General features: G+C 35.2%; 3 protein-coding genes across 3 annotated transcripts; 1 reads left to right on the forward strand and 2 right to left on the reverse strand.

The window, feature by feature from the left end:
• The first annotated feature begins 354 nt into the window (after nucleotides 1-354).
• LOC121763098 (NAD(H) kinase 1-like) lies at nucleotides 355-8200 on the forward strand. Its single transcript, XM_042159162.1, has 11 exons — nucleotides 355-641; nucleotides 1104-1230; nucleotides 1330-1449; nucleotides 3530-3729; nucleotides 4192-4305; nucleotides 4430-4524; nucleotides 5109-5215; nucleotides 6010-6083; nucleotides 6425-6503; nucleotides 6634-6941; nucleotides 7743-8200. The coding sequence occupies exons 1-11, from the start codon at nucleotides 591-593 to the stop codon at nucleotides 8049-8051; spliced, it is 1584 nt and encodes a 527-aa protein (XP_042015096.1). The 5' UTR covers nucleotides 355-590; the 3' UTR covers nucleotides 8052-8200.
• Nucleotides 8201-8729: 529 nt separating this feature from the next.
• LOC121762669 (stromal 70 kDa heat shock-related protein, chloroplastic-like) lies at nucleotides 8730-12608 on the reverse strand. Its single transcript, XM_042158624.1, has 8 exons — nucleotides 11937-12608; nucleotides 11201-11453; nucleotides 10803-10882; nucleotides 10486-10628; nucleotides 10309-10407; nucleotides 10027-10216; nucleotides 9546-9944; nucleotides 8730-9403 (listed from the first exon to the last, which is right to left on the reverse strand). The coding sequence occupies exons 1-8, from the start codon at nucleotides 12480-12482 to the stop codon at nucleotides 9017-9019; spliced, it is 2097 nt and encodes a 698-aa protein (XP_042014558.1). The 5' UTR covers nucleotides 12483-12608; the 3' UTR covers nucleotides 8730-9016.
• A 7107-nt stretch (nucleotides 12609-19715) lies between these two features.
• LOC121759897 (protein RETICULATA-RELATED 4, chloroplastic-like) lies at nucleotides 19716-22789 on the reverse strand. The gene is made up of 8 exons (XM_042155467.1): nucleotides 22035-22789; nucleotides 21860-21928; nucleotides 21371-21502; nucleotides 21235-21288; nucleotides 21102-21146; nucleotides 20433-20572; nucleotides 20126-20251; nucleotides 19716-20046 (listed from the first exon to the last, which is right to left on the reverse strand). Exons 1-8 carry the CDS (start codon nucleotides 22605-22607, stop codon nucleotides 20010-20012), a joined length of 1176 nt encoding a protein of 391 aa, XP_042011401.1. The 5' UTR covers nucleotides 22608-22789; the 3' UTR covers nucleotides 19716-20009.
• Between the last annotated feature and the right edge of the window lie 1094 nt (nucleotides 22790-23883).

A 23883-nucleotide genomic window follows, 5' to 3' on the forward strand; every position in this document is an offset into this window, starting at 1 on the left:
AGGTTAATCCAATGTTAAATTATTGTATATGAGTGAAATTTTGGTAATGGGGCCGATTAATATTAACGTAAATATATATTAATATAATGATGTAAATAATTAAATGATATCGAGTCTACAAATTTAAAACATAAAAGTAAAATAAAGCAAATTTGGCAAGTGCATAAAACGAGTAAGGATTTACAAAATTTTTTATTTATCATTAATAAAAGGGGTGGAATAAACAAAAATTTAATCAAATTTCTAATATATAGGCAATTAAACTAAACTCAAAAATCAAAATATGAAACCAGAATTTGATTATGATTATGAAGAACAATTTGGTAGATAGCTGCTTACCAATGAGTCTTCCATGGAATCCGAAGCCACGCGTCTCGTATTTGGATCCCACCATCTCAGCCAAGATTCTCCCTCCCAACTAAGACACCCTACCTCCGTCTTCCTCTTCCTCTTCCTCTTCCTCTTCATACATTCATCAATTTACCCTTTTTTTCCCCTTCACTATAAAATCGCATCGCATTTTTCTCCGCTCTACTAGTCTTTGTTCTTCACCAGTTTTCAGCTCTCTCTCTCTCTACAACCATAAATATATGCATAATAATAATAATATACACAGCGAAATGTCTCCAAGCAACTCCCGTGTACGTGAGTTATTGATTGTTAAGCGCGATTTTGGAGTGCTCTGTTTTGATTGACTAGATTTCTGCTGAATTTCGCTATTATTGCTTGCGAATTTGAATGATTGTTTTTTTGACTTTTGATACTTGTCTGGTAGTTTAAAAGGTTGATTTCTCTGGAATTTATCCCATTGCTTATAGGTGGTCGTTAGACATTTAATTAAGCTGCTGATTAGGGGTTACTGTAAAATAACTCATTTCTTTTCCATCAATAGTGCTGACAAACCTTATGAGATAATCAAATTGACAGATCACGACTTGAAAAGACATGTGATTGCCATGGGAATATGTGGATCCAGCTATATGTTGTCTATTTAGTTTTTATGCACTTTTAGTCAGATCAATTTCTGCATTTGGTACTGTATTTATTTGTTTCAAGTGATCAAAAGGAATCATTTTTTAATCACTAAATGACTTCTCTAACAGGGCAATGGAATCGTGTCACCGGCAGAGAATGGCTGTCTTGATTCTAAATCTATAGAGGAACTTATTCAACAACCTCCTCTCCAAGGAATTGAAGATAATCTGGTCGAGTTCTCTGAGGCTTTGAGAAGTGAGTCTTCAGAATTTTCAATTTTGGGAATATATGTATATATGCTACTATTGGAGCAATATGTTATGTTATCAATTATTTGATTAAATGTGGTTTTAGCTGTTGCGAAGGCACTGCGAAGGGTTACAGAAGGCAAGGCTTCTGCTCAAGCCGAAGCTGCTGAATGGAAACGTAAATTCGAACTGGCGACAGCACATAATCTGCAGTTGGAGAAGAAAGGTTATTTAAGCGCTGCTCACTCTAGTATTTTTTTTGTTTGATCTCTAATTGTTTGTCTTATATAATATGGAGTTCTTCTCCTGATATGAATGCTGTCACTCTGTTTGTTTTGCTCTCTGTAATGGAAGCCGGAATGCTATAGTAACCAAAAATTGCATTATTCCAACATTGGTCGAAGATTTTTCCTGAGTTGTCCTTATTTGCCAAAAATTCAAATTGAGAGACCAATTTAGTGAACGAATAGGAAGTTTTGAGGATCGGATCCTTTGCTTTCTAAGAAGTAAGAAGATATCTCCATTCGCTCCAGTTTTCCAACATTTATGACATCGATTATTTGTGTACCATCCTTTTCTATTTGAGTCTCGTTATATTTTGGAATATGGCATTTGGATAGTCTTAGTTGTGAGAAGACTTTTGGTGAGACTCTTTACGCAGGACATTGGGTTGGATGAATTTAGACGAAAGGCTTATGTTGCAATAGTTAAAGCTTAATAACTCTATTATGTTGCAATGATCTCCACAAGAGAGCTTTTGCATTGAGGAAAGTGGGAAGATTTTCTTTCATGCTACTATAGGATCCTCATCATATGGTTTTTCATTACATGAGGATATATGATTTCTTCTCATTCTTTACACCTCCCTCGCAAACTGACTCTAGGTTTGTACCATAGTGATGTACTAGTCTAATCCCATGAAACAATTATCTAATGTTGATTTCATAATGTCCACACCTCACATCACATGTAGTTGATTTTTAGCCTCCAAAAGAGATAAAAATCTTTATCACATTGTGAGTCTTCGGACTCAAGGGGAGCCCACTTTTATTCTTTTTTACATTATTGTTCAGGCCATCCCAAAGGAAGTCAACTAATTGTGTATTAAGTTGGCCTAATTTCAGAATATATTTGTCTTTTTCCCTTTCCTGTACATTGTTTAAGACCTTCTGATATAAGACTTTGCACTTAGAAGTGCTCTGCTACTATTGGAATCTTATGTAGCTCTTTAAAGATTTATAAAGCTATTAAAGAAATAAATGCATTTATACTTCAAATAACATAGCAGGGTTATTAATTCTTGTCTAAATGGAAGGCTTAATTGCGAGCAAAATCACCTATTTGACCATTGTTGCAAGTCAATTATGTCCTTACTTCTTAAAGTTGTAGCAATTTTATTAATTTTATTTATTGTTTTGAAATTTGATACACAACACTAATTTTTGGCAATATTTGGATGACATGGTAGCTGGATTTAAGATTGGGTTACTTAACCTTGTCCCTTATTAAGATTGGGTTACGTAACCTCCATGTAATGTCTCTGCATTTCTTCGATAAGAGTTTTCAAAAGTTGCGTGGAGTGTCGGATGCGGAGTTACTGCCTTTTTGGGAAGTTTGTTTCCATCTTTGTCTTCAAAAGTTTAAACTAGAATTTCATTAGTTGCATATTGATTTTTACAGTTTAAACTTTAAACTGTAAATATGAGATTAGCTTTTTAAATTTATGTTAGGTCTCTTAACAGCTGATTCTTCTCAAGCATCATCATGACACTGGCTGGAAAACACATCATAATTCCTGCTTTCATGTAGATAAAATACTCAGTAAAAGCAAATAATTAAATAACAAATTCACCATAAGATGCAATTTTTATTTTGTAATTAATCCCAAATCAAACTAAACTGGTCTTTGGTATGGTTTAAAGGTCAAACAAATTACGCAGCAAGTGAGGGAAACAGCAAATTTTGTGGTATCATCAAGTATATACATACACTAAATAAAATTATGTTTGGATATTTTCCTTATTATCCTGAAAAATGAAATTGCAGTTGAATGTCTGAATAATATCTGATCAATTAGTGACTGATAATATCTCCTTAGATTTGTCAAATATATGTGCCATTCACAGCATATTTCATGTGCAACCAACAATCCAAATATCCTCATGAGCTCATCAGTTTCCTGTTTTGAGTTTCTCGAAGTGATTTGCAAGATGTATTTTAAGAGGTTTTAGATGCCAATATCTAGTGATGTTTTTTCTTTACCTAATTAATTCTATTAATAAAAATTATAAAGTTCTGCTTGGCAGTACTGTCATTGGGAGGCCAATCCAGTGAGTCCAATGTTGAGAGAACCAGAAACTTGGATGATCATGTTGCAACCTCAAACCAAAATAATGATCAGTGTGAGTTATGCAGCGGGAAAAATGATATTTGCGCTCATGAGGTTCTTCGAGATGGTGAATCCGGTTCCGGCTGCACTCCTGCTTCACATAAGATGATGAGAAAGGTTCGCTACTACCTGAGTTTTGTGAGAAGTTAGATTCCTATTCGCCAATATATTTTGAAAAATTAGTGCTTTAATTGCTTTATGAAAGACATAGATTCAGAATATCTACCAAACCAGTATTGCACAGAAATTCATCATAAAAAAGAAAGAGAGAAAGTAACGTTAAGTAAATAACAGATAGTCAGAAATCAAAGTGAAGCATACCTGATATTTATGCATCTGTCCTCTCTAGAGTTATTGCAAGCCATTTCTCATGAGGTGAAAGTACATAAACAGGTATATATTAAAAATTTCCTTTATTTTGTTATGGCTTCTTGGCTCTAGACATCATGGTTCTTTTTTGCTGAAGTACTCAAAGTCAGCTTTGTGTAAATTTATGCAGACTCATTTTCTGTGTTAGTCATATCTCACTTTTCAAAAAGTAATTGCAATTTAACTTGATGGTTTGGCTTGTGGTGACAGGCATCGTTTAAGCTATCATGGTACTGCAAGGGTGAAAAATCTGATCGCCACAAACATGATGTTGTGTCTTTTGAGAAGGGTAATATAACAACTGCAGAGCGCAGCAGTAAACAGGTATAGCTGCTGTCATGCAACTTGATTTGCGATTCCACAAACTTTCCTGTTTAGAATGTAATTTTGTGCTTGGGTATCAATTTTAAGTATAATAAGACCACAATTTTTATATTTTTCATTTCAGATTTCCTTGAAGTGGGAATCACCTCCACAGACTGTGCTTATGTTAACAAAACCAAATTCTACATCTGTCAAAATCCTATGTTCTGAAATTGTCAGGTAGGATTCCTTAAATATGTCTTTGTTTTCATACTTGTTTCACTCATTCGTATTCAATCACATGGTGCATCTGTTCATATGATTCTGTCTGGGATTGGACCCATCTGAGGTACATAAGTTTCCCGTGCTTAAAATTTATGTTGGCTAGAACCATTTTCTTCAGATAAATATCAAACTCATCCGAGCTTCATCAGTAATAAATCTGAGAAGTTCATATGCAAAATCATTCCCACAATACCCATTCCCCATAATATTAAACTGCAAATTCTCCTGTCTGGTTCTTTTTCTTTGGTTTAGTCTCCTAATCATCATGAATGGATGCTTTTGCCAAGATTTTATGGATCATTTCTATATCTGACTTAATTTTGGGTTGGAGAGTTTTCTCTAACATTTAGATGCCCCCCTCCTCCCTCCTTTTCTTCTTTTACTTCTTTGTAATTGTCTATAACATGCATCTCTATATTGTTGAATGGCTGTTTCAGTAGTAGTTAAAGCAATGGAATGTGATACATTCTTGAACATTTACTATGCTAATAAGTGATGAATATTTTAAAAATTGGAGAATCCTTTGCCTCTGTTTGCAGATGGTTGAAAGAGCAGAAAAATTTGACAATATTTGTGGAACCACGAGTGAAGTCCGAGCTTCTGACAGAATCGCCATACTACAGCTTTGTACAAACCTGGCTAGATGGTAAGCTAATTTCCCTTTTATTGTAGGAACCAGATATATTTTGATTCCCTTTATAACAGTAACTCCATTGGCGCTCAGTCTACATTCTAACAGAATTCTTATTCAGCTACTGTCATGTAAAATGCTTAACTTCCTCAGTTGATATTATAACTTCTCCTCCTCATCCAGCACATGCTGTTTTTTTGTCCACTGTGAAGTACAGAGTACATTTAAAACGGTCAATCCTGTTTATATAATATTAAAACTAATTTTAATTGGCATTAGGATCCAAGGTTCGTCTGTGTAGCTAAACTAGAAAGGATGAGGTGGTCTTTATTAGTGAATACAAAAGTAGTTTTTGTCCCCTTTTTGGTGTATATAACTTCAAATTCCAACTTTATTCCTTTTTGAGTTAGTTAATGATCTATAGTAATTATGGGAAGTTATATATTTCTGCGCACATATGATAAATTGAGCAATACATTCGTTTGCAATTTGTTGGCGAACTGTTATCAACAAGTTGTCCAGCTGGTGACCCTTCTGCTTAGTTCATGATCCAAAAACTGGACCAATCCTGGCATTGTCTAACTGCAATCCCTTGTTCTGACATAATAATTTTATAGTTTCTGTTGTTTTCCAGAAAAGTTTAATATATATCTGAGGTTACTGTTCCTTTGCTTTCATTTTTCCGGGGGATAATGCATGAGATCAATTTCTGCGTGCAAGCTGTGTTTCGTCCATAGTACTTCAAATATGATAAATGGTGGCAATATCTGTTCTCTCCTAATTATGTTCTAAATGATCTGCTTCCACAGATAAAGATGTTCAGACACTGCATACAAAAATTGATCTCATTGTAACGCTTGGTGGAGATGGAACCGTCCTATGGGTATGTATCTTCTTATTGTCCAACGAATATAATTGATCTGTATTAATACAGTAGCCAGCCCCCTAAAAAGAAATATTATTTGGCCAAGTATCAGTAAAGAAGAAAAGCAGGCACAGATTGATAGGAATTATACAACTCAATTTCAGTATGTCAATTGTTAATGCATTGAGATCTTGTATTCCTTTTTAGGAGGAGTTAGCTGAAAAATATTGGCTTCATTCTTCACTCTTTCATTGCATGATCCATTACTCGTCGCCTTTTTAGTATGGTTTTGAGGATTTTATTATGATACTCATTGCCGCTTTAGTAATCATGATGAAGAAATTCTCTCATTTATGCAGGCTGCTTCTATGTTTAAAGGTCCGGTTCCTCCCATTGTGCCATTTTCTTTAGGCTCTCTGGGTTTCATGACCCCTTTCCGTATCCTTTAGTTTCCTTGAAGGATTCCTTATTTCAATTTCTTAGCTTTGTTCACTTGCAAGGTAACAAATTAGTATCTTACGGAAAAGCTTTGGCATATCTATCAGTTTATCCATAACAAAATAATCAGATAGTGAACATTATCGCGAATATCTTTCATCAATCATTCGCGGTCCTTTTAGTATCACATTAAGGCATCGATTGCAGTGTCATATCATCAGAGATGAGGCCAAAAGTGATAACGAGAATGAAGGGCCTATGCTAGTCCTGAATGAAGTAACAATTGATCGTGGAATTTCTTCATTCCTGACAAATTTAGAATGTTACTGTGACAACTCTTTTGTGACCTGTGTACAAGGTGATGGTCTGATTTTGTCTACGACATCTGGGAGTACAGCATATTCCCTTGCTGCCGGAGGATCTATGGTCCATCCACAGGTATGCTTCACTTGATTTGTATTTCAATCCATAATTGTATATCAAAAGAAAAATTACCTGAAAAATGTTGTTTAACATTAAGCACAGATAACAGAAGATTGAAATTACTTATGTTCGTAGTTAATCTTTATTTAGCTTAATAATTTGTTTTTCCCCTTCAATTCACATTGCAGAGTAAAGTTCACAAAAATTAAACCTGTAAAAAATAATAATTGTAGGACCGAACCGGTGACCTCTTGATCTGCAGTCAAATGCTCTACCACTGAGCTATGGACCCACTGACTGATAAATTTGGTCATAGGCTCATAATATTAACTAAAACAGAACTTAAGGGTTAACTGATGAAATAGGCTAATATTGACAATATAGGTGATGCCTTTGATTAAATCATTGGTTCCCAATCAATGATATGTTGATTGCTAGGATAACAATCCAAAATCACTAGTTTTTAACTCTCTATATTCTTCTCTTTTTGCTGGTTCATACTTGTGTAGAATGAGACTCGGAGACAAGTATTTCACACTTGACGACGCATAATATAGTCGGAAACCCTTCTTTCCTTGAGTTTTGTGCTGTCTAATAACACACTATGGTTTCGATCGATAGCATGAGATTTGACTTAAATCTATCTTTAGTACAGAAACATTTATCATTTTCAACATATCTCAGTCGTTATCATATTTGTGTATCATTATCATCTCTGTTTGGAATAATCATGCATGATCCCTCTCAAGCTCCCTCAACTTTGTATCTAAAACCAACATAATTCCATACCAGTAAATGATTTGTCAATATTTACAGGTTCCTGGAATATTGTTTACACCTATCTGCCCTCATTCTCTATCATTTCGGCCTCTGATATTGCCTGAATACGTGATGCTAAGAGTAGTGGTGCCCTTCAACAGCAGAAGCCAAGCATGGGTGTCATTTGATGGCAAGGACAGGAAACAATTAGCCCCCGGAGACGCACTTGTGTGCAGCATGGCCCCTTGGCCGGTTCCCACTGCGTGTCAAGTTGACTCAACCAGTGATTTTTTGCGCAGCATCCACGATGGTCTTCATTGGAATTTGAGGAAGACTCAGGCCTTTGATGGCCCTCGCGATCCTTGACTGTGCGGTATTGAGGAAGAGATATCCACACTCTTATTTACTAGTTGTGCTAAATTTGTAAAATTGAAATGCACCTATTTTTATTATATACATCCCGTGACAATAAGGAAGAATTGGCAGAGTGAATCGACAACACTATTTCATACTCAGATTAGATTATATAGTCCATTTCTGCAATATCGATTACCGCATAACGTAGGGCAAGAATTCTCAACCACTCTCAGTCTCCCTATCTTTCTCGGCTTTTTTTTTCTTCTTTTCGCTGAATATAGGATTTAGGTTCCCGTTTTGGTAAAAACGACGTATAGGTGAAACTCGGCTTTTAAGCTGAATTTACATATAGCAGCTTTAGTCTCGCATACGAGAAGTGTGGCTTTAAATTCGAGTTAAGTTAATATCTCACTTCAAATTTTATATATTTAGAAACAATTGTTGAAAAATTAATTGATAAAATTGATACATAGTAGTATTAAAAAGATGAAAATACAATTGACTGTGATACATTTGTACATACAGTATATCGGTTGGAACTTTATTGGCAAGGGTTTACTTAAAAGGCTGGTCTGCTTAAACTTTTTGCACTATACGCATACACACAGCATATGGAAAGGCTATAAATACAGCAAAGGGAGGAGAATATAAATGTAAAGCGAAACAAAATAGACTTTCACCAACGAATTTAGGTAAAAATAAATAGCATACTGCTTTATTCAAAACAAAATTCATCTTAAAAAATCTACGCACATCATGAGAAAGCAGCAAAAATTTAAACAAAAATGTCTCATGCGCTGCTGCTTCAGCTATAACCTAATCGTCTTACGACACATCCCTACAATTTCTGCAATTGCACTTTTCCATGGTAACTTACTTCGACAACAATTTTTTTTAATCATTTTCCAACTAATATATCCCTCTTTTCAAACAGGGAAAGAAGACGGGGATGTAGAAAACGTCACAAAAAATGCTCATTTGCTGTCTGTGAAATCAGCATCGATAACATCGCCATCGGGTCCCTTGTCTGAAGATTCTGAGGGGGTAGCTCCTGCACCAGGCGTTGGGCCAGCACCAGGTTGATTATATAGTGACTGGCCAATCTGCATGACTTCCTGATTTAGTGCAGTCATGGCATCCTTCATTGTTTGGGTCGAACCTCCTGAGATTGCATCCTTGAGTTCTCCAAGTTTCGCCTCGACCTTCTCTTTTACAGGCGCAGGAATTTTGTCACCAAGTTCCTTCAACTGCTTCTCCGTTTGGTAAACCACCGAATCAGCCTGGTTCTTAGTATCTATGGCGTCTCTCTTCTCCTTGTCTTCCTTGGCAAATTTTTCAGCTTCACTAACCATTCTCTCCACCTGGATTCATACAAAAGAATGTTAATTTAAGCAAATACAGGTAAAAATAACAGAGACAAGTAGAACAGGCTGTATAGTTTAGGCATGCAAGTAGTTTTTCTGAAGAACTTTATTTAGTTAAGAAATCATTAGGAAAACTCACCTCGTCACCAGGCAACGTACTAGCACCAGTAATAGTGATATCTTGCTTCTTCCCGGTTCCCTTATCAATGGCAGTAACTGAGAGGATTCCATTTGCATCAATATCAAACTTCACCTCAATTTGGGGAACACCACGGGGAGCAGGTGGGATTCCATCAAGGCGGAAGCTGCCTACAGATTTGTTGTCCCTGACAAACTCTCTTTCACCTTGAAGGACATTGATTTCAACACTGGTCTGACCATCAGCAGCTGTTGAGAAAACTTCTGATTTTGATGTAGGCAATGTTGTATTTCGCGGAATAATCTTTGTCATCACTCCACCAAGTGTTTCCAGCCCCAGAGATAGAGGTGTTACATCCAAAAGGACAATGTCGCTCACATCTCCCGCCAATACACCAGCCTAAGCAAATAGAGTTAGCTAAAAAAAGAGGGCAGATGACATAAGTTGATCACATGTCACAGAGAAAATAGGATAAAGCTACCTGAACAGCAGCTCCAAGGGCAACAACTTCATCAGGATTGACAGTAACATTTGGGTCTTTTGAAGTCAATTTCTTAACAAGCTCCTGAACAGCAGGAATACGTGTGGAACCACCCACCAGGATAACCTCATCCAGATCACTGAAGGAAAGCTTTGCATCCCTCAGAGAATTTTGAACAGGGGTTTTTAGTCTGAAAAAGGACATCATTACTCCACATGATGCTAGTAGAAGTATATAATATAATTGCAATTGTGTTCTAATTAACTTATGCACCAAGCTCACCTGTCAAGTAAATCCGAGCATAATTCCTCAAACTTAAGTCGTGTAAGGGTCGTCTCAATATGTTTAGGGCCATCTGCAGTGGCAGTAATGAAAGGCAAACTGGCAAAAACAATGAAATAGATGAGCATGTACATATTCAAAAAGTAGCAAAAAGTATTGGAAAAGATATGAACATGCCTAATGTTAGTTTGAGTCAAAGATGAGAGTTCCATTTTGGCTTTCTCTGCAGTCTCAGTCAAACGTTGAAGGGCTTGTTTGTCCTTCAATAGATCTATTCCTTCATCATTCTTGAAACTTGCAGCAAGCCAATCAACAATTCTCTGGATAAATAAGGCCAGAAAAAGAAATGTGTGTAAATGATCAAAGAATGTTAATTTTCACATGAAAGTCAAGAACCACCATGTCAAATAACATGGATGAACCGGCATTTGTTCACTGTGTGTGTGTTGTGGGTGTGAAAGAGAGATTCAATGAATCAATATAGTCCTATGAACCTTATCAAAGTCATCACCACCAAGATGAGTGTCCCCGGAAGTAGAAAGCACCTCAAACACGCCATCACCAACCTCAAGGACTAAATCAGTGCAAGCAGAAAACACTTATTAGGTGCTTCAACACTCAAGACAGCACAGCTTAAAAATAGAGTTTCCTTATATCTGCCAAAGAAATAATCTCAAACATGTACTATGTACATTTAACAGCAGAATATGAAACCAAGAAGTGACACGTTGAGATTGAGAAACACCAAAAAAAAACAGGATCCAGGAGAAAAGAAAGGATAAGGGTTTAAGAACAAGATAATGGTAACTGAAACATCAAGAGGATCGCATTCAAAGCAATATCACGACCTAAGATGACCGTAATGAGTTCAAGAAAGAAAAGCACTTAGTACCTGAAACATCAAAAGTGCCACCTCCAAGGTCAAAAACCAGAATAGTTTCGTTGCTTTTCTTTTCAAAACCATAGGCCAATGATGCAGCAGTGGGTTCATTTATAATGCGTAGAACATCTAAGCCAGCAATGCGACCAGCATCCTTTGTGGCAGTCCTTTGAGAATCATTGAAGTATGCAGGAACTGTAACTACTGCTTTGGTAACCTTGTCATTCAAAAACTTCGATGCATCATCCACAAGCTTCCTCAAGACCTGCCAGAAACAAGGAAATGTTACAGGAGATGAAATGTAAAAGGTGTCATCTTTGCAACAGTCAGGTACTCAGACATACTTATCCTAGAATAAGTATCTTCTATGAACAAAGAAAACTTAATAGAAAAGCAATGACGGTAGATAGCATGATCAAACTTAATGTATGGCAGGTATACATTATCTTATGTAAGCACTAATAGATGCTAACTGCTTAGGACCAATAGCAGCAAGCTTGGAAACAATAAATTATTCAAAGAAGAAACTGTTCAGAAGGCTATATACACCTAACTTCCTTCTCGATGGTGCATTAAATAACTAGCATAAAAATTGAATTAGGGCAATTAAACGGCAAATTCATTAACAGATACTAAGAGAATCCATAATCCAACATTATTTTCTATACATGGAAAAGCAGTGCATCAAACAATATCAAGGCAAATTGAATCGAATTAAAAAAATTGGAACAAACGGTAGAATATAAACCTGAGCGGAAATCTCCTCAGCTGCAAACTGTTTGCCAATGGCGGGGCAGTCAAGCTTGACATTCCCATTCTCATCCCTCACAACATTATATGAAACCTGCTTCGACTCGTCATCAACCTCTGACATCTTCCTCCCAATAAATCTCTTCACGGAGAAGAATGTATTCTCCGGATTAACCACGGCCTGCCTCTTGGCAATCTGCCCAACCAGCCTATCGGAATTCTTAGTATAAGCAACCACAGAAGGAGTAGTGCGCTGGCCCTCGGCGTTGGTGACGATGGTAGGCTTCCCTCCCTCCATGGCCGCGACGGCGGAATTGGTGGTTCCCAAATCAATCCCCACGACCTTCTCCGCCACGACGCGGAAAGTAGAGCCTCGGCGGGCGCTTCTATGCTTACTCCTGAGCTTCAAGCCGGAGGGGATAGAGGTGGTGTTGAGCTTGGCTCCGAGAAATACAGTTCTATTGGGGTTGTTTTTGGTAGAGTTGGAGGCAGTGAAGTGAGCGGCGGCGCCGAGAGCGTGGATTTGAGCAGCTGAGGAGGCCATTTTTGCGATCTAGGGTTTGTAAAGGATAGATTCTTAGAGCAAACCCTAGGCAGAAATGGAATTGGGAGCGATGAACCAGTGAGTTTGGTAGAGAAAGATAAGAGAAGAGAGGGAGGGAGGGCAGTGGTTGTTGGGAATGAGGTATAAATATATAAATAAATAACCAAAATTTATTTGTAGTGAATGAATCACGACTTCATAAAAAAAATAGTCTCATTCTTAATTAAAAAATTTCATACATTAATCAAGTAATGTTGATTTCCAATTCTCAAATCTCAAAAAAATTGAACTCATACATTAATTATAAAACGTTGATTCCCGATTAAAAATTTCTAATCTCAAATAATAAAACATCGATTTAAAAAAAAAACTAGTATCACGATATGCTATGCACAAACTATAATATTTCAACACATTAATTTCAAATTACTATAATTTAATTAAATAAAATTAGAATTAATATTAATCTATGATATTAAAGTTGTAAACAAAAAATGTACTACTAACAATGAACAAAAATGAGCAAGACATTTTTGTGATTACTCATAATTATTTAAAAAAACTTATTTATACACTACATTAATTTTAAAATTAAAAAAAAAACCATTAGAGCATCCGCAGCGGTGAGCAGAACGTTGTCTGTCCGTCCGTGCCAGCGGCACGACTCCGCTGTCCGCCGCTGCTCTCTTGCCATTGGCGCGGCGCTGCTCGATGCATCGAGCACGTCCGTGCCAGCGAGCAGCTGACGTGACGCGTTCTGATTGGCCAACGGCATTTCCGTTGGAAATTTAATTTTTTTTTTAAATAAAAAATAATACCAAAAATTTAAAAAATATATTTTCAGAATCCCAAAAATCTGGCCATTTTTTACCGTTTTCTGGATTTTTTTATTTTTTTTATTTTTAATATCCCCAAAATCATCTATAAATATACTCATTCATCATCCATTTTTCACATCAAATCATCTCCCATTCATATTTTTTCATACAACTTATATCTACATCTTCCTCTCTCACTCAAACCCTCATATGAATTTCACCCATCTTATTGCGGAAGCGGAGCGCGAAGAACAAGAATACTATGAACAACATCGTGCCGCCTATGAAGCCTATGTCGCAACGAATACCCCCACCCCTCCTACTCAACCAACTAGATCATCAACTCGCCGATACATCCATCGTGACCGGGAGGGAGCCAACGAGAGGCTCGTTGCCGACTATTTTTCCGACCAACCGCGGTTTCCGGAAGATTACTTTCGGCGCCGTTTTCGCATGTCAAAATACTTGTTTATGCGTATTGTCAATACATTGTCCGCCCGTGTTGAATACTTTCAAACAAGTACAAACGCAGCCGGTCGGCAAAGTCTCTCGGCATTGCAGAAGTGTACATGTGTCATCCGACAACTTGCTACTGGGCAAACGGCTGGCCTCTTCGACGAGTATTTGCATGTCGGTGAGTCCACTGGAATCCTTTGCCTTAAAAATTTTTGCGAGGGCGTTCGTTCAGCTTTCGGGGATGACTTCCTTCGGGCACCCACCACCGATGATTGCCAACGGTTGCTTCGTCTTCACGAAACAGTCCATGGTTTTCCCGGTATGCTTGGCAGCATTGGCTGCATGCATTGGAGGTGGAAGAATTGCCCGACTGCTTGGAGGGGGCAACACTTAAGCGGCCACAAAGGCGGCGGCCCAACACTTATCCTTGAAGCGGTCGCCGACTACCGCCTATGGATTTGGCATGCATATTTCGGTGTTGCCGGATCCAACAACGACTTGAACGTGCTCTATTCTTCACCACTCTTCAATGATGTGTTGAATGGTGTAGCACCGGCGATCGACTACACCGTCAACGGAAATACATACCACATGGGTTACTATCTCGCCGATGGTATCTACCCTAGGTGGTCGACTTTCGTGAAGACGCTCAGCAACCTGTAAGACCCGAGACGGGTTCTTTTTGCGCAGCGTCAAGAGTCCGCTCGTAGAGACATTGAAAGAGCTTTTGGGGTCCTTCAAGCCCGATTCAACATTGTGAATGCTCCGTCTCGGCTGTAGTACGTGAAAAATATCACCGACATCATGTACACGTATATTATCTTGCACAACATGATTATAGCCGACGAAAGACCGAGTGCGGCTAGCTTTTACGACAAGGATGAAGTCGGAAGCTCAACTGCGAGGTCTCCCCCACGCCGAGGTGTGCATGTGACGGTGGGTGAGAGGATCGAAACAAGGCACACAATGCGCGATACCCGAACCCACGTTGAGCTGCAAGAAGACCTAATCAAACACAATTGGGAGAAATTCGGCCACGAGTAGTAGGTTTTTTTAATTTTATTAATTTAATTATGTAATTTTTTATTTTTAGGATTTAAATTATGTAATTTTTAATTTTTAAGACTTTAATTATGAAAATTTTAATTTTTAGGATTTTAATTATGTAATTTTAAATTTTTTTGTAATTTGTAATATTATTTTGGTTATTTTTAATGCATTTTAATATTGTGGAAATACTTTTATTTAAATTGAATAATAGAATGGTGGGACCCTTGAGCTTGTCCTTGCGGAAGAGCACGAATGTGAGTGTTGTGCTCTTGCCTAAGAGCAAAGAATAAAAGTAGGTCCGGGCCCATATCCATGCTCGTTGGCAAGAGCACGGATGTGGATGCTCTAATGAAAAATGTACTCCATTTGTTGTCGTTCAATATTAATTTAATTATCAAATAAACATATTTTAATAATTAAAATATAGTCAATCAAAACTAAAAAATCTCTAATACTACATTTTAAAAATCCTATAATCTGAATAAATAAGTTTAAATTAAATATTAGACCAAAATTAAATTTTACATTTTGTCATATATTCGATATTCTCAATAACAACAAATATAAAAATTGTTATGCAATAAATAAAAAAATAATTAAATGATTCAGATAATATTAAAGTAATAAAATTAAATAAAAATTAAATACAAATTAAATTATACTACATTCAATTTACCAAGAGCGGTAACATACATAGTTTACAACCATTTGCATATTACACTCTTAATCTCAAGCATAGAATAAATCTAATCTACAATTAACCATACTAAAAATAATTTAAATACCGAAAAAGATTATTCCAAGAAATGCAAACTAGATTTGAGTATGCCAGCGGTAAAATAATGCTACACCAAAATCCCACTGCATCATCAATCGTCGTCCACCACCCCTCTACCTCATTCTCAAATATAATTTGTCGTCGAGTAACGCAAAATAAAAAGAGAAAAACACAGAGCCACACCGAAAAGATAATTCTTCAACTAAAGAACATGTGGTATTTATAGATAAAAATTAAAGGTAACATCAATTTTATAAACCTTTCAAATTCTGATTTAATTAGTGACCCTAATCAATAACAATCAACGATGATTTAAAAAAACGCCTAAAAACAAATATTAATGTATGATTTAATTAGTGATCTTAAACGGCTAAACCTTCCATTTCATATGACCAACCATTATTCACTATTTAGTGAAATCTAATGGTTTAGAAAAAGAGTGGTGCTAAATGGCATAATGTGGCTCGTCATAAAAATAAAATATTAATAAATATTTGTACATTTAAAGCTAAATTAGTTTATCTTAAAAGTATCATTTTTTTAAGACTAATTTACCCTTATGCATAAATAGGGAGTAGAGTATAATTAATAATCTTGGAAATATTGAATTGTTATGACTTATGTGTACGTTTCTTTTGACTTCCGGTTATTCTTTTTTCTTTTTTACGTTTATCTATGTTTTATATATTATTATTTAAATTTTTTTATTATATAACTACTTTTAAATTAGAATACAAATATATTCATGATATTAAAATTCTATAACTGGTATTTAGATTCACTTCAAAATGAAATAATTTAAACTATATTATATTTAACATTAATGTTTAAATAACTTATAAATAATATAAATAAATTAAATGTAAACATTATACTATAAAATTATTTAATATAAAATTAATTCAAATATTTTGAGGAAAGATTGTTACAATATTAAAAGTATATATTGAAAATATATTATTATTAAAAAATATAGTATAAAATTGATGGTTGGAGATTAGTTAAAATCTTTAAAATAAATTTGTAATTAAATTCGTATTTTAAGTGTAATAAGGAAATACTTAATAAGAAAATACTTAATTAACTCTTATTAAAATAGAAATAGTGCAAGTAGTTTGAGACAGAGCTAAAAAATGCTAATAGCATTAGACGGATGTAGTAGTAACTAGTACTTGTACCAAGTGAATTGTCATTTAAAGTTACAAATGATACAATAAGGCCCTACAAAGCAAGGAATCTTTATTGTTATAAACAAACTCAATAACAATATTATACACTACAATTGAATCTATAATATAATACTATAGTATATTGAAATTCACAATCACAACAATTGAATCAAAGATTAATGATATTTCCAGCTGAAAATCAATTCAAGTACTAATTCCGTCACAACTCATGTGATTGACTTCTTTTTTGTCGTTATTTTGGAAAAAATAATAACAAATAGTTAAAGTAAAGAAAAAGCAAAGTAAAAATGAGAATAATGTAGAAGAGGACTTCATCTACATTATTCTCGCTCTTACTTTACTTTCTACCCACTTTTACTATTGATTATCATTTTTCCAAAATGCATGCCGAAAACAAGTCAATTGATTTATAATTTTTAAATTTTTGTTGAATCGATGGCTAGTCTTTGATAGATCTTTAATTCAATTGGAGATCTCTATTAATCTTCCATTCGATTGTAATTTTATATGATATTGGATTTATTCCTAATTTCTATTGATTTATTTTGGTTTTTTAGTTGTGGATTATTATATATTATTCCATAGTATATTATTGAATTCTAAGTGTTGATTATTGAATATTACTACTTATTTTGGTTATTTTGATTCCTACACTAATAAGTCAGTTTTCAACCAATATGTTAGTGTAGAAATCAATTAAGATTCAATTCTGACTTTAATAATAGGGAGCGGCAATCTATAACCGATTAACTGGAATCGGTAGAACAAGCATACCTCGTTGCAATATACTAACATAATAATGTAAATAGAAAAATAAGTGCAAATATCTCTATTTGCAGGGCATTAAGACATATTACAGTTTATAATTCAATTGTTTATAAAAAAATATAATGATAGTTATAATAATTGAAAACCTAAGTTGTGTCATTTATACTATAGTAAAAATATTATTCAACTCATATGGGGTCTCAAGATACATTGTAAATTTTCAATGTTAATTTCAATTGGTTCTTAAATTTAACAGCAAATTTTGATAATATCTAATTCATTTATATAAATAAAAATTTGAATGTATGAAAATATTAAATAATAATATATACTCTACTATATTATAATTGTCATACTAATTAGTATACACACGTAAACACCTATATAATACTTAGTAGTATTATATATTAATCCATTAAGATATATTTATATATCTCTAAAACAATTGATAATGATAAAATACGGAATTACACTAATATTATAACTTAATTTAAAAGTTATTTTTATTTTAAACAGTACAATGGAAGTGCCTAAAAAGAAATAAATTAGGTTAAGTAAAAGATTAAACTTTATAACTCCCCACTCCATCCATTCCTAAGACCCATTTCCCAGACGTGAATTCCCATGACTCTACTCCTTTAATACTTTATTAATTCTGTTAGTAAAGGGCAATTTTGTAAAAAACAACACAAACATTAAATTGACTTATTAATTTATTATTTGTTTCTTATGTATAATGACAAAAATATCCAATTATGGCCGGGCTGCATAACCATCTAATTGTTATTTTCAAATAATAATGGTATATTTGCTGCTATTAATTCATATTGCCATTAATTTATAGTGCCATTGATTATATAACTGCCAAATATTCCACAAATATTCAAAAGGTCCATAACTGAATCTTGCCCAAAATTTATAAATATTTAAAATAATGGTTAAAACTCGTCTTTATATATGTATAGATAAGCGTTTTCCTTCCAAATCTAAACTTAATAATGGCCTCATGGCAAAGGAACTTGTGTTTTCTATGTGATGATAGAGTTCTTTTGTGGCCAATCTTGCCATGTAATATAATCAGCATTAATCATTTTATTAAAAGGAAAATAATTTTGAAAGCCATATAGTAAAACTTTCTATTATAGAATTATTTTAAGTGCAGTTTAATAAAATATCAATTTGTATGATCAAATTATTTTTACTGATTATTCAAAATAAACATTAACTACGAAAATGAACTGAAAATTATTATAAAACTAACATTTTAAATTTCATACTAATCGATCGTTCAAAGACCCCAGCAGCAAGATGAATGATAGTCAAAAGTATTTCACTCAATTTTTTTAGGATGAATGTCAAAAGTATTTAATTTGACAAATTGTTGGAGATATCAAATACAATGACTATAGTCTATAGTGTGGTGTGGGGTAACAGCAGTTACAACTGCTCATCACCGAGCTTTACACATTGAACGAAGAACTTGCTAACAAGTTCACTTCTCTCTGAAAACGCAGTCGAAAATTAATCTACATTTTATTACAATATTTTTTCGTTCAAAATCTTTCTGAAGAGCACACCATGTTTTTTTGTGAAGAGCACACCATGTTGTTAACCATCTGTTTCAACTTTAAATTATAAAATTTCATTTGGTATAGTTCAATTTGACAAGCCACATGTACACTTTTGACATATCTCAATAAGATGATCTTTTATTAATTATAACTTTTTTTATTCTTCAATTATAACATCGAAATTTTCCTAAAAACTAACCAAAACTATCTGAAAATGTTGATTATTGGTTATCGGAGCAATTCTATTCAACTATCAATTACTTCAATAACTAATTAACCATTTAGCCACCCCTACCTAGTTGTGCATTGTCATTCATTTCGGTTATTTTAAAATTCTTGGCACTCAACTTAGACAATAATACAGTTCGGATAATCAAATTTCACATTTTATGAATTAAGGAATTAAATTAACTCATTTAAAACTAGTTTTTGATATATTTTGAAATCAAGCTGTCACAACTAGCCTCAGCCGTTAAAAACAAGACTTACGTTACATGAGTAGTAAAATTACACCTGCATATGTAGTAGAACAGTAGATTAAATATTGGGAGTCATCTCCAATTATTGATTATGTTAGAGATAAGAGGCAAAAGAATGAAAGATACAGAATACAGTTTTGGAATAGATACATTAATATTTTATTTTTTCATCTACTGAAGTCTGTCTCATATTCTGAATAGGGCTGAGAAAACAAAATAAATCTTGCAATTATACTGGAATATTATGATAAAAAAAAAAGACATGAGCTACTCTTGCACGAACCATACATATTTCATTCTCTTGAAAATTAACTACGCCAATCTAAGCAAAGTCCTTGTATACTCAGCCACCAAACAACTGTAGTTCAGATCATAATGGAGGCATGTATTTTCTGCCTCCGATTCTTGCTCTTGAGCCTATTGTATTCCTATAAAACGAGCATAATCGACCCACCTACATAACGATTTCCATAGTTTCTAGTTACGCTGCAGTTTACAAGAAAATGGGAGGGTAAATGAAGTGAGATACTTACAGTAATGAGCCTAAAAACGTGTTGCCTGTTCGCACAGCGAAGCAAATTGCGCTCAAGACCAGCTTGTGCTGGTGAAGCATTGGTTCTAGACAGCGTTGCTCGATAACACCAGCCAGAACCTGGTATCTGTTGGAGAAAACAGGGTGTTCGACGCATTAAGATTGTGATCAAGAAGTTTTCCGTTATGATCAAACCTTAACGAGTTATCTGTAGCGATCCCATATTATAGTTTTGACGGATATAAGGCTTTAGATTATAGAATAGGAGAGAAGACATTAAAAAAAGAGTGCTTATTCTTGTGGCATACCGAAGATTGCTTGATATAGACATGTAAACACCATATGCTACACTTGTTTTTATGACTGGAACGTTCTCCACACCATGTTGATCCGAGTCCTTGACAGCTTTACGAGCATTTATTAATGCATTTGTCACAACTGTACCAACCTATACATGAATAAATCATTGTTAGGTTCTATTTTTCTCCAACTTCTGCTGAAACCAGCCAAATTAAACTACACATAGAGGTGACGGGAAAGTTCGGACTAGTTAAAAAGCTTCCTCACTGGTACCCTTACCTCGCTTATATCAATCCGAGATAAATAATTTGAACGGAGAAGAGATAATTGTCCCTTAAATAAAAGCAATGTAACCAAACTTATACTAGTAACTTTTAGAAGCCAGTACAACATACCCAAACTATCACAAAAATCCATTACATATTTGTCAGTGATGGTTTCACGTGCTAATAAAAAACAAAATGACTACATTCTTTACTTGACACATGACACTATTTTAATTAGGCAGATAGACGGAGTATACGATGCAGAACGTGTAACTGAAAAAGCAGGGAAACCTGTCTAACACATCCATGGATCATAAACTTAAAACAAATTTCAAGAAATGAAAGCTAATGTTATTTTATGATGAACATCAAGACTTCAACTTGTGTTGTGTTAAGGACCTAGAAACTTACCAGAGATGAAGTAGTGCCAACAGCAAACAGCTTTGCACCATTACGCTGAAAAAAGTTTGGCAGAATATAAGATAGAATCTAAAGTTGTTTGATTTCAATTTCATTCAACAGCAGGTAAGAGAGAGATCCTTACCACAACACCACCCACCCTCTGCAACAATGAGAATGAGGATCCAGGCAAAGCAATCTGCATACAGGATTTAACCAAGGTTTTATCAATCAGTTCGGATTGGCGAAATATGTGCAGGCGCAATAAAAAGTTAGCTCACCTGAAAAGCATTGGCTGGGCAGCTGTAAAAGAACTTAGCAATGCGTCCAGCATTCTGAGCAAGAGGAAGACTCAGAGAAACAGTAGGAGCTGGAAGATAGACGAGCATAAAATCTGCTATTATAGCCATCACCTGAGGTCAAGACAATTTGACAACGTAAGGTCGAGTCTCATCAGATTTTCCTGTGGGTAGTAAGTTTCTATCAACATAATCAAAGGCAAGTGAACAACCAACAATTATCACTAGTATATAGAGGCCGTAGACTAAATCACTTTCTGAACACAAACTTATTATAGAGCTATTGTTTTTGTTACAAAATCATCACAGAAAACTAATTTATGCTGAAAGTAACTCTGCATACATCAGTTTAAGATAGAAAATTCTTAAACCATAGATATAACATTTTATGCATAATAACATAGTGTAAATCCAAGTAAGTATTTGCAGTGAAAATGAATAACGAATAGCAATGATGCGAAACCACCATACCACATCAGCAAATACAACTTCCAGCTCATTGAAGAAATTCTCCTTGCGACGCTGGTATTCTGCAGCAGTCTGTGGAGAAATCAAAATAACAGAGAAAACAGAACAAAAAATCAGAAATGAAATACTACTATTAAACGAAAACAAACACACACATAGTGGCAAGTGCATCAAATACCTTGGTGAATAATCCAACGCCGCATTCAATGCCAACTTTAGCCAAGAAGAGATCGTCAGCCAACAACCTCTCCTTGAATCCACCGAACTTCATCAACCACGACAGAAATCCATTGCATTCGAGATCGAAATACCTCATAATAATCGATCCAGGTATCCTGCCGTCCTCCACCGCAGCTTTCATGTCGTGCGGCAAGCTCTCGAGGCTCCTCCCGGCCTCAGCCAGCGCCATCAGCGCCTCCTTCCTGTTCCTCCTCTTGTTGTTATCGCCTTCGCTGCCGTCATGGTCATCTCCCCCTCCTCCGCCGCCGCCGCCTCCGAGCCTGCCTCCATCGTCTCCGCCGTCCCCTCCGGTGACCAATTTGACATTGATCTCACTGTTTGTTGCGGCGGCATTTCGGAACAGTGAATGCTTGTGAGGAAATAGGATGAGAGAGAGCGATTTCGGATTTTTCGAGCTCAAGGAGAGGGAAGGAGTGGGCAGTGAGAGATGATTGGGATTGGTGTGGTGGTGGAAGGAGAATGACGGCGGCGACGGTGATGAAATGAACCTGATTGTGTTGGCCATCGACATTGCAGGAGGCTCTCTCTCTCTCTCTAGGCTTGATAGTGTTATTCCCTCTCTGATGTGCCTGTATGTGAAAGTGTTGTGTGGGATATTTATTGGAGTGGAGGTGGCGGTGGCGGAGGTGGTAGCAGTGGCGGAGTCTTCATTGTTGCGGTTTTTGACTAGCGTTAATTTAGGTTGGGTAGGTTCAAACGCTCCTAATATTTGTACCGTGTGTCTAGTGCACCTGCACCCCTGTCTATTTATTTGAATTTTTAAATACTAGTATTATACTATAAAATCATGTTTCATTTAAATTATGTGGACTACTATCTATATTGTCTAGTAAGACATGAATACTTAAAAATCAAAAAGTTATACACAAAAGTCAACAACATTCGATTTAGGTTTAGGTCTTAAAGTTTAGCAATGTCCAAATATTAAAAAAATGTTTTTACCAGTATGTACCTAAAAGTCTAAAACTTAAAAATATCCAAAATATTTAAATTAAAAAGGGGTTGTACTTATTATTTTGTAAAGTGTCAAAAATAAATTGAGTTATTAAGCTTAGAGATCCTAAAATTTGGCGAGCAAAGCATGATGTGGACTATTTCCTCTTTAACATATGCTGTTTTAGAAAGTTGATGTAAAATTAGCTAAAAAACGAAATATTAATCATATTTAGCATAATAAGTACTCCCTCCATCCCAAGGAAGATGACCCCTTCTTGGGACGGCACGGGATTTTATGCATGCTAATTTTATAGTATTTAAAAAGGGAGAGAGAAAGTTGTTGGGAGTTTAAAAGTAAGAGAGATAAATAAAGTAAAAGAGATAAAAGGTTGTTGATGTTTAAAGGTAGGAGAGATGCAAAAAGTAAGTGAGAGAAAAGGTTGTTGGGAGTTTAAAAGTAGGAGAGATGAATAAAGTAAGGAAGGAAAAAGATAATTGAGTATTTTAAATATTTCCTAAATAAGAAAGGGGTCATCTTGGTTGGGACGGACGAAAAAGGAAAGTGGGTCATCTTCGGTGGGACGGAGGGAGTACTTATTTTCTTTCTATGCATTTAATTTTTTGCTTGTGTATAGATTATAAAAAAGCATACAATTTGATCATATGCATATATAGTACCGAGCATGTCAACATCAATCAACAAATAAAGTACATTGATTCTATTCTTTCTCCACATTTGACGAATATCAGTATTCATTAGAGCAACCACAATGGTTAGGCGCGGCTAGCTCGGGGCGGTCTATAGTGGCGGAGGTGTCCGCCCACGGGGCGGACGACGAATTTGGGGCGGT

Source organism: Salvia splendens, chromosome 13, assembly GCF_004379255.2.
Source record: "Salvia splendens isolate huo1 chromosome 13, SspV2, whole genome shotgun sequence".
Classification (NCBI taxonomy): domain Eukaryota; kingdom Viridiplantae; phylum Streptophyta; class Magnoliopsida; order Lamiales; family Lamiaceae; genus Salvia; species Salvia splendens.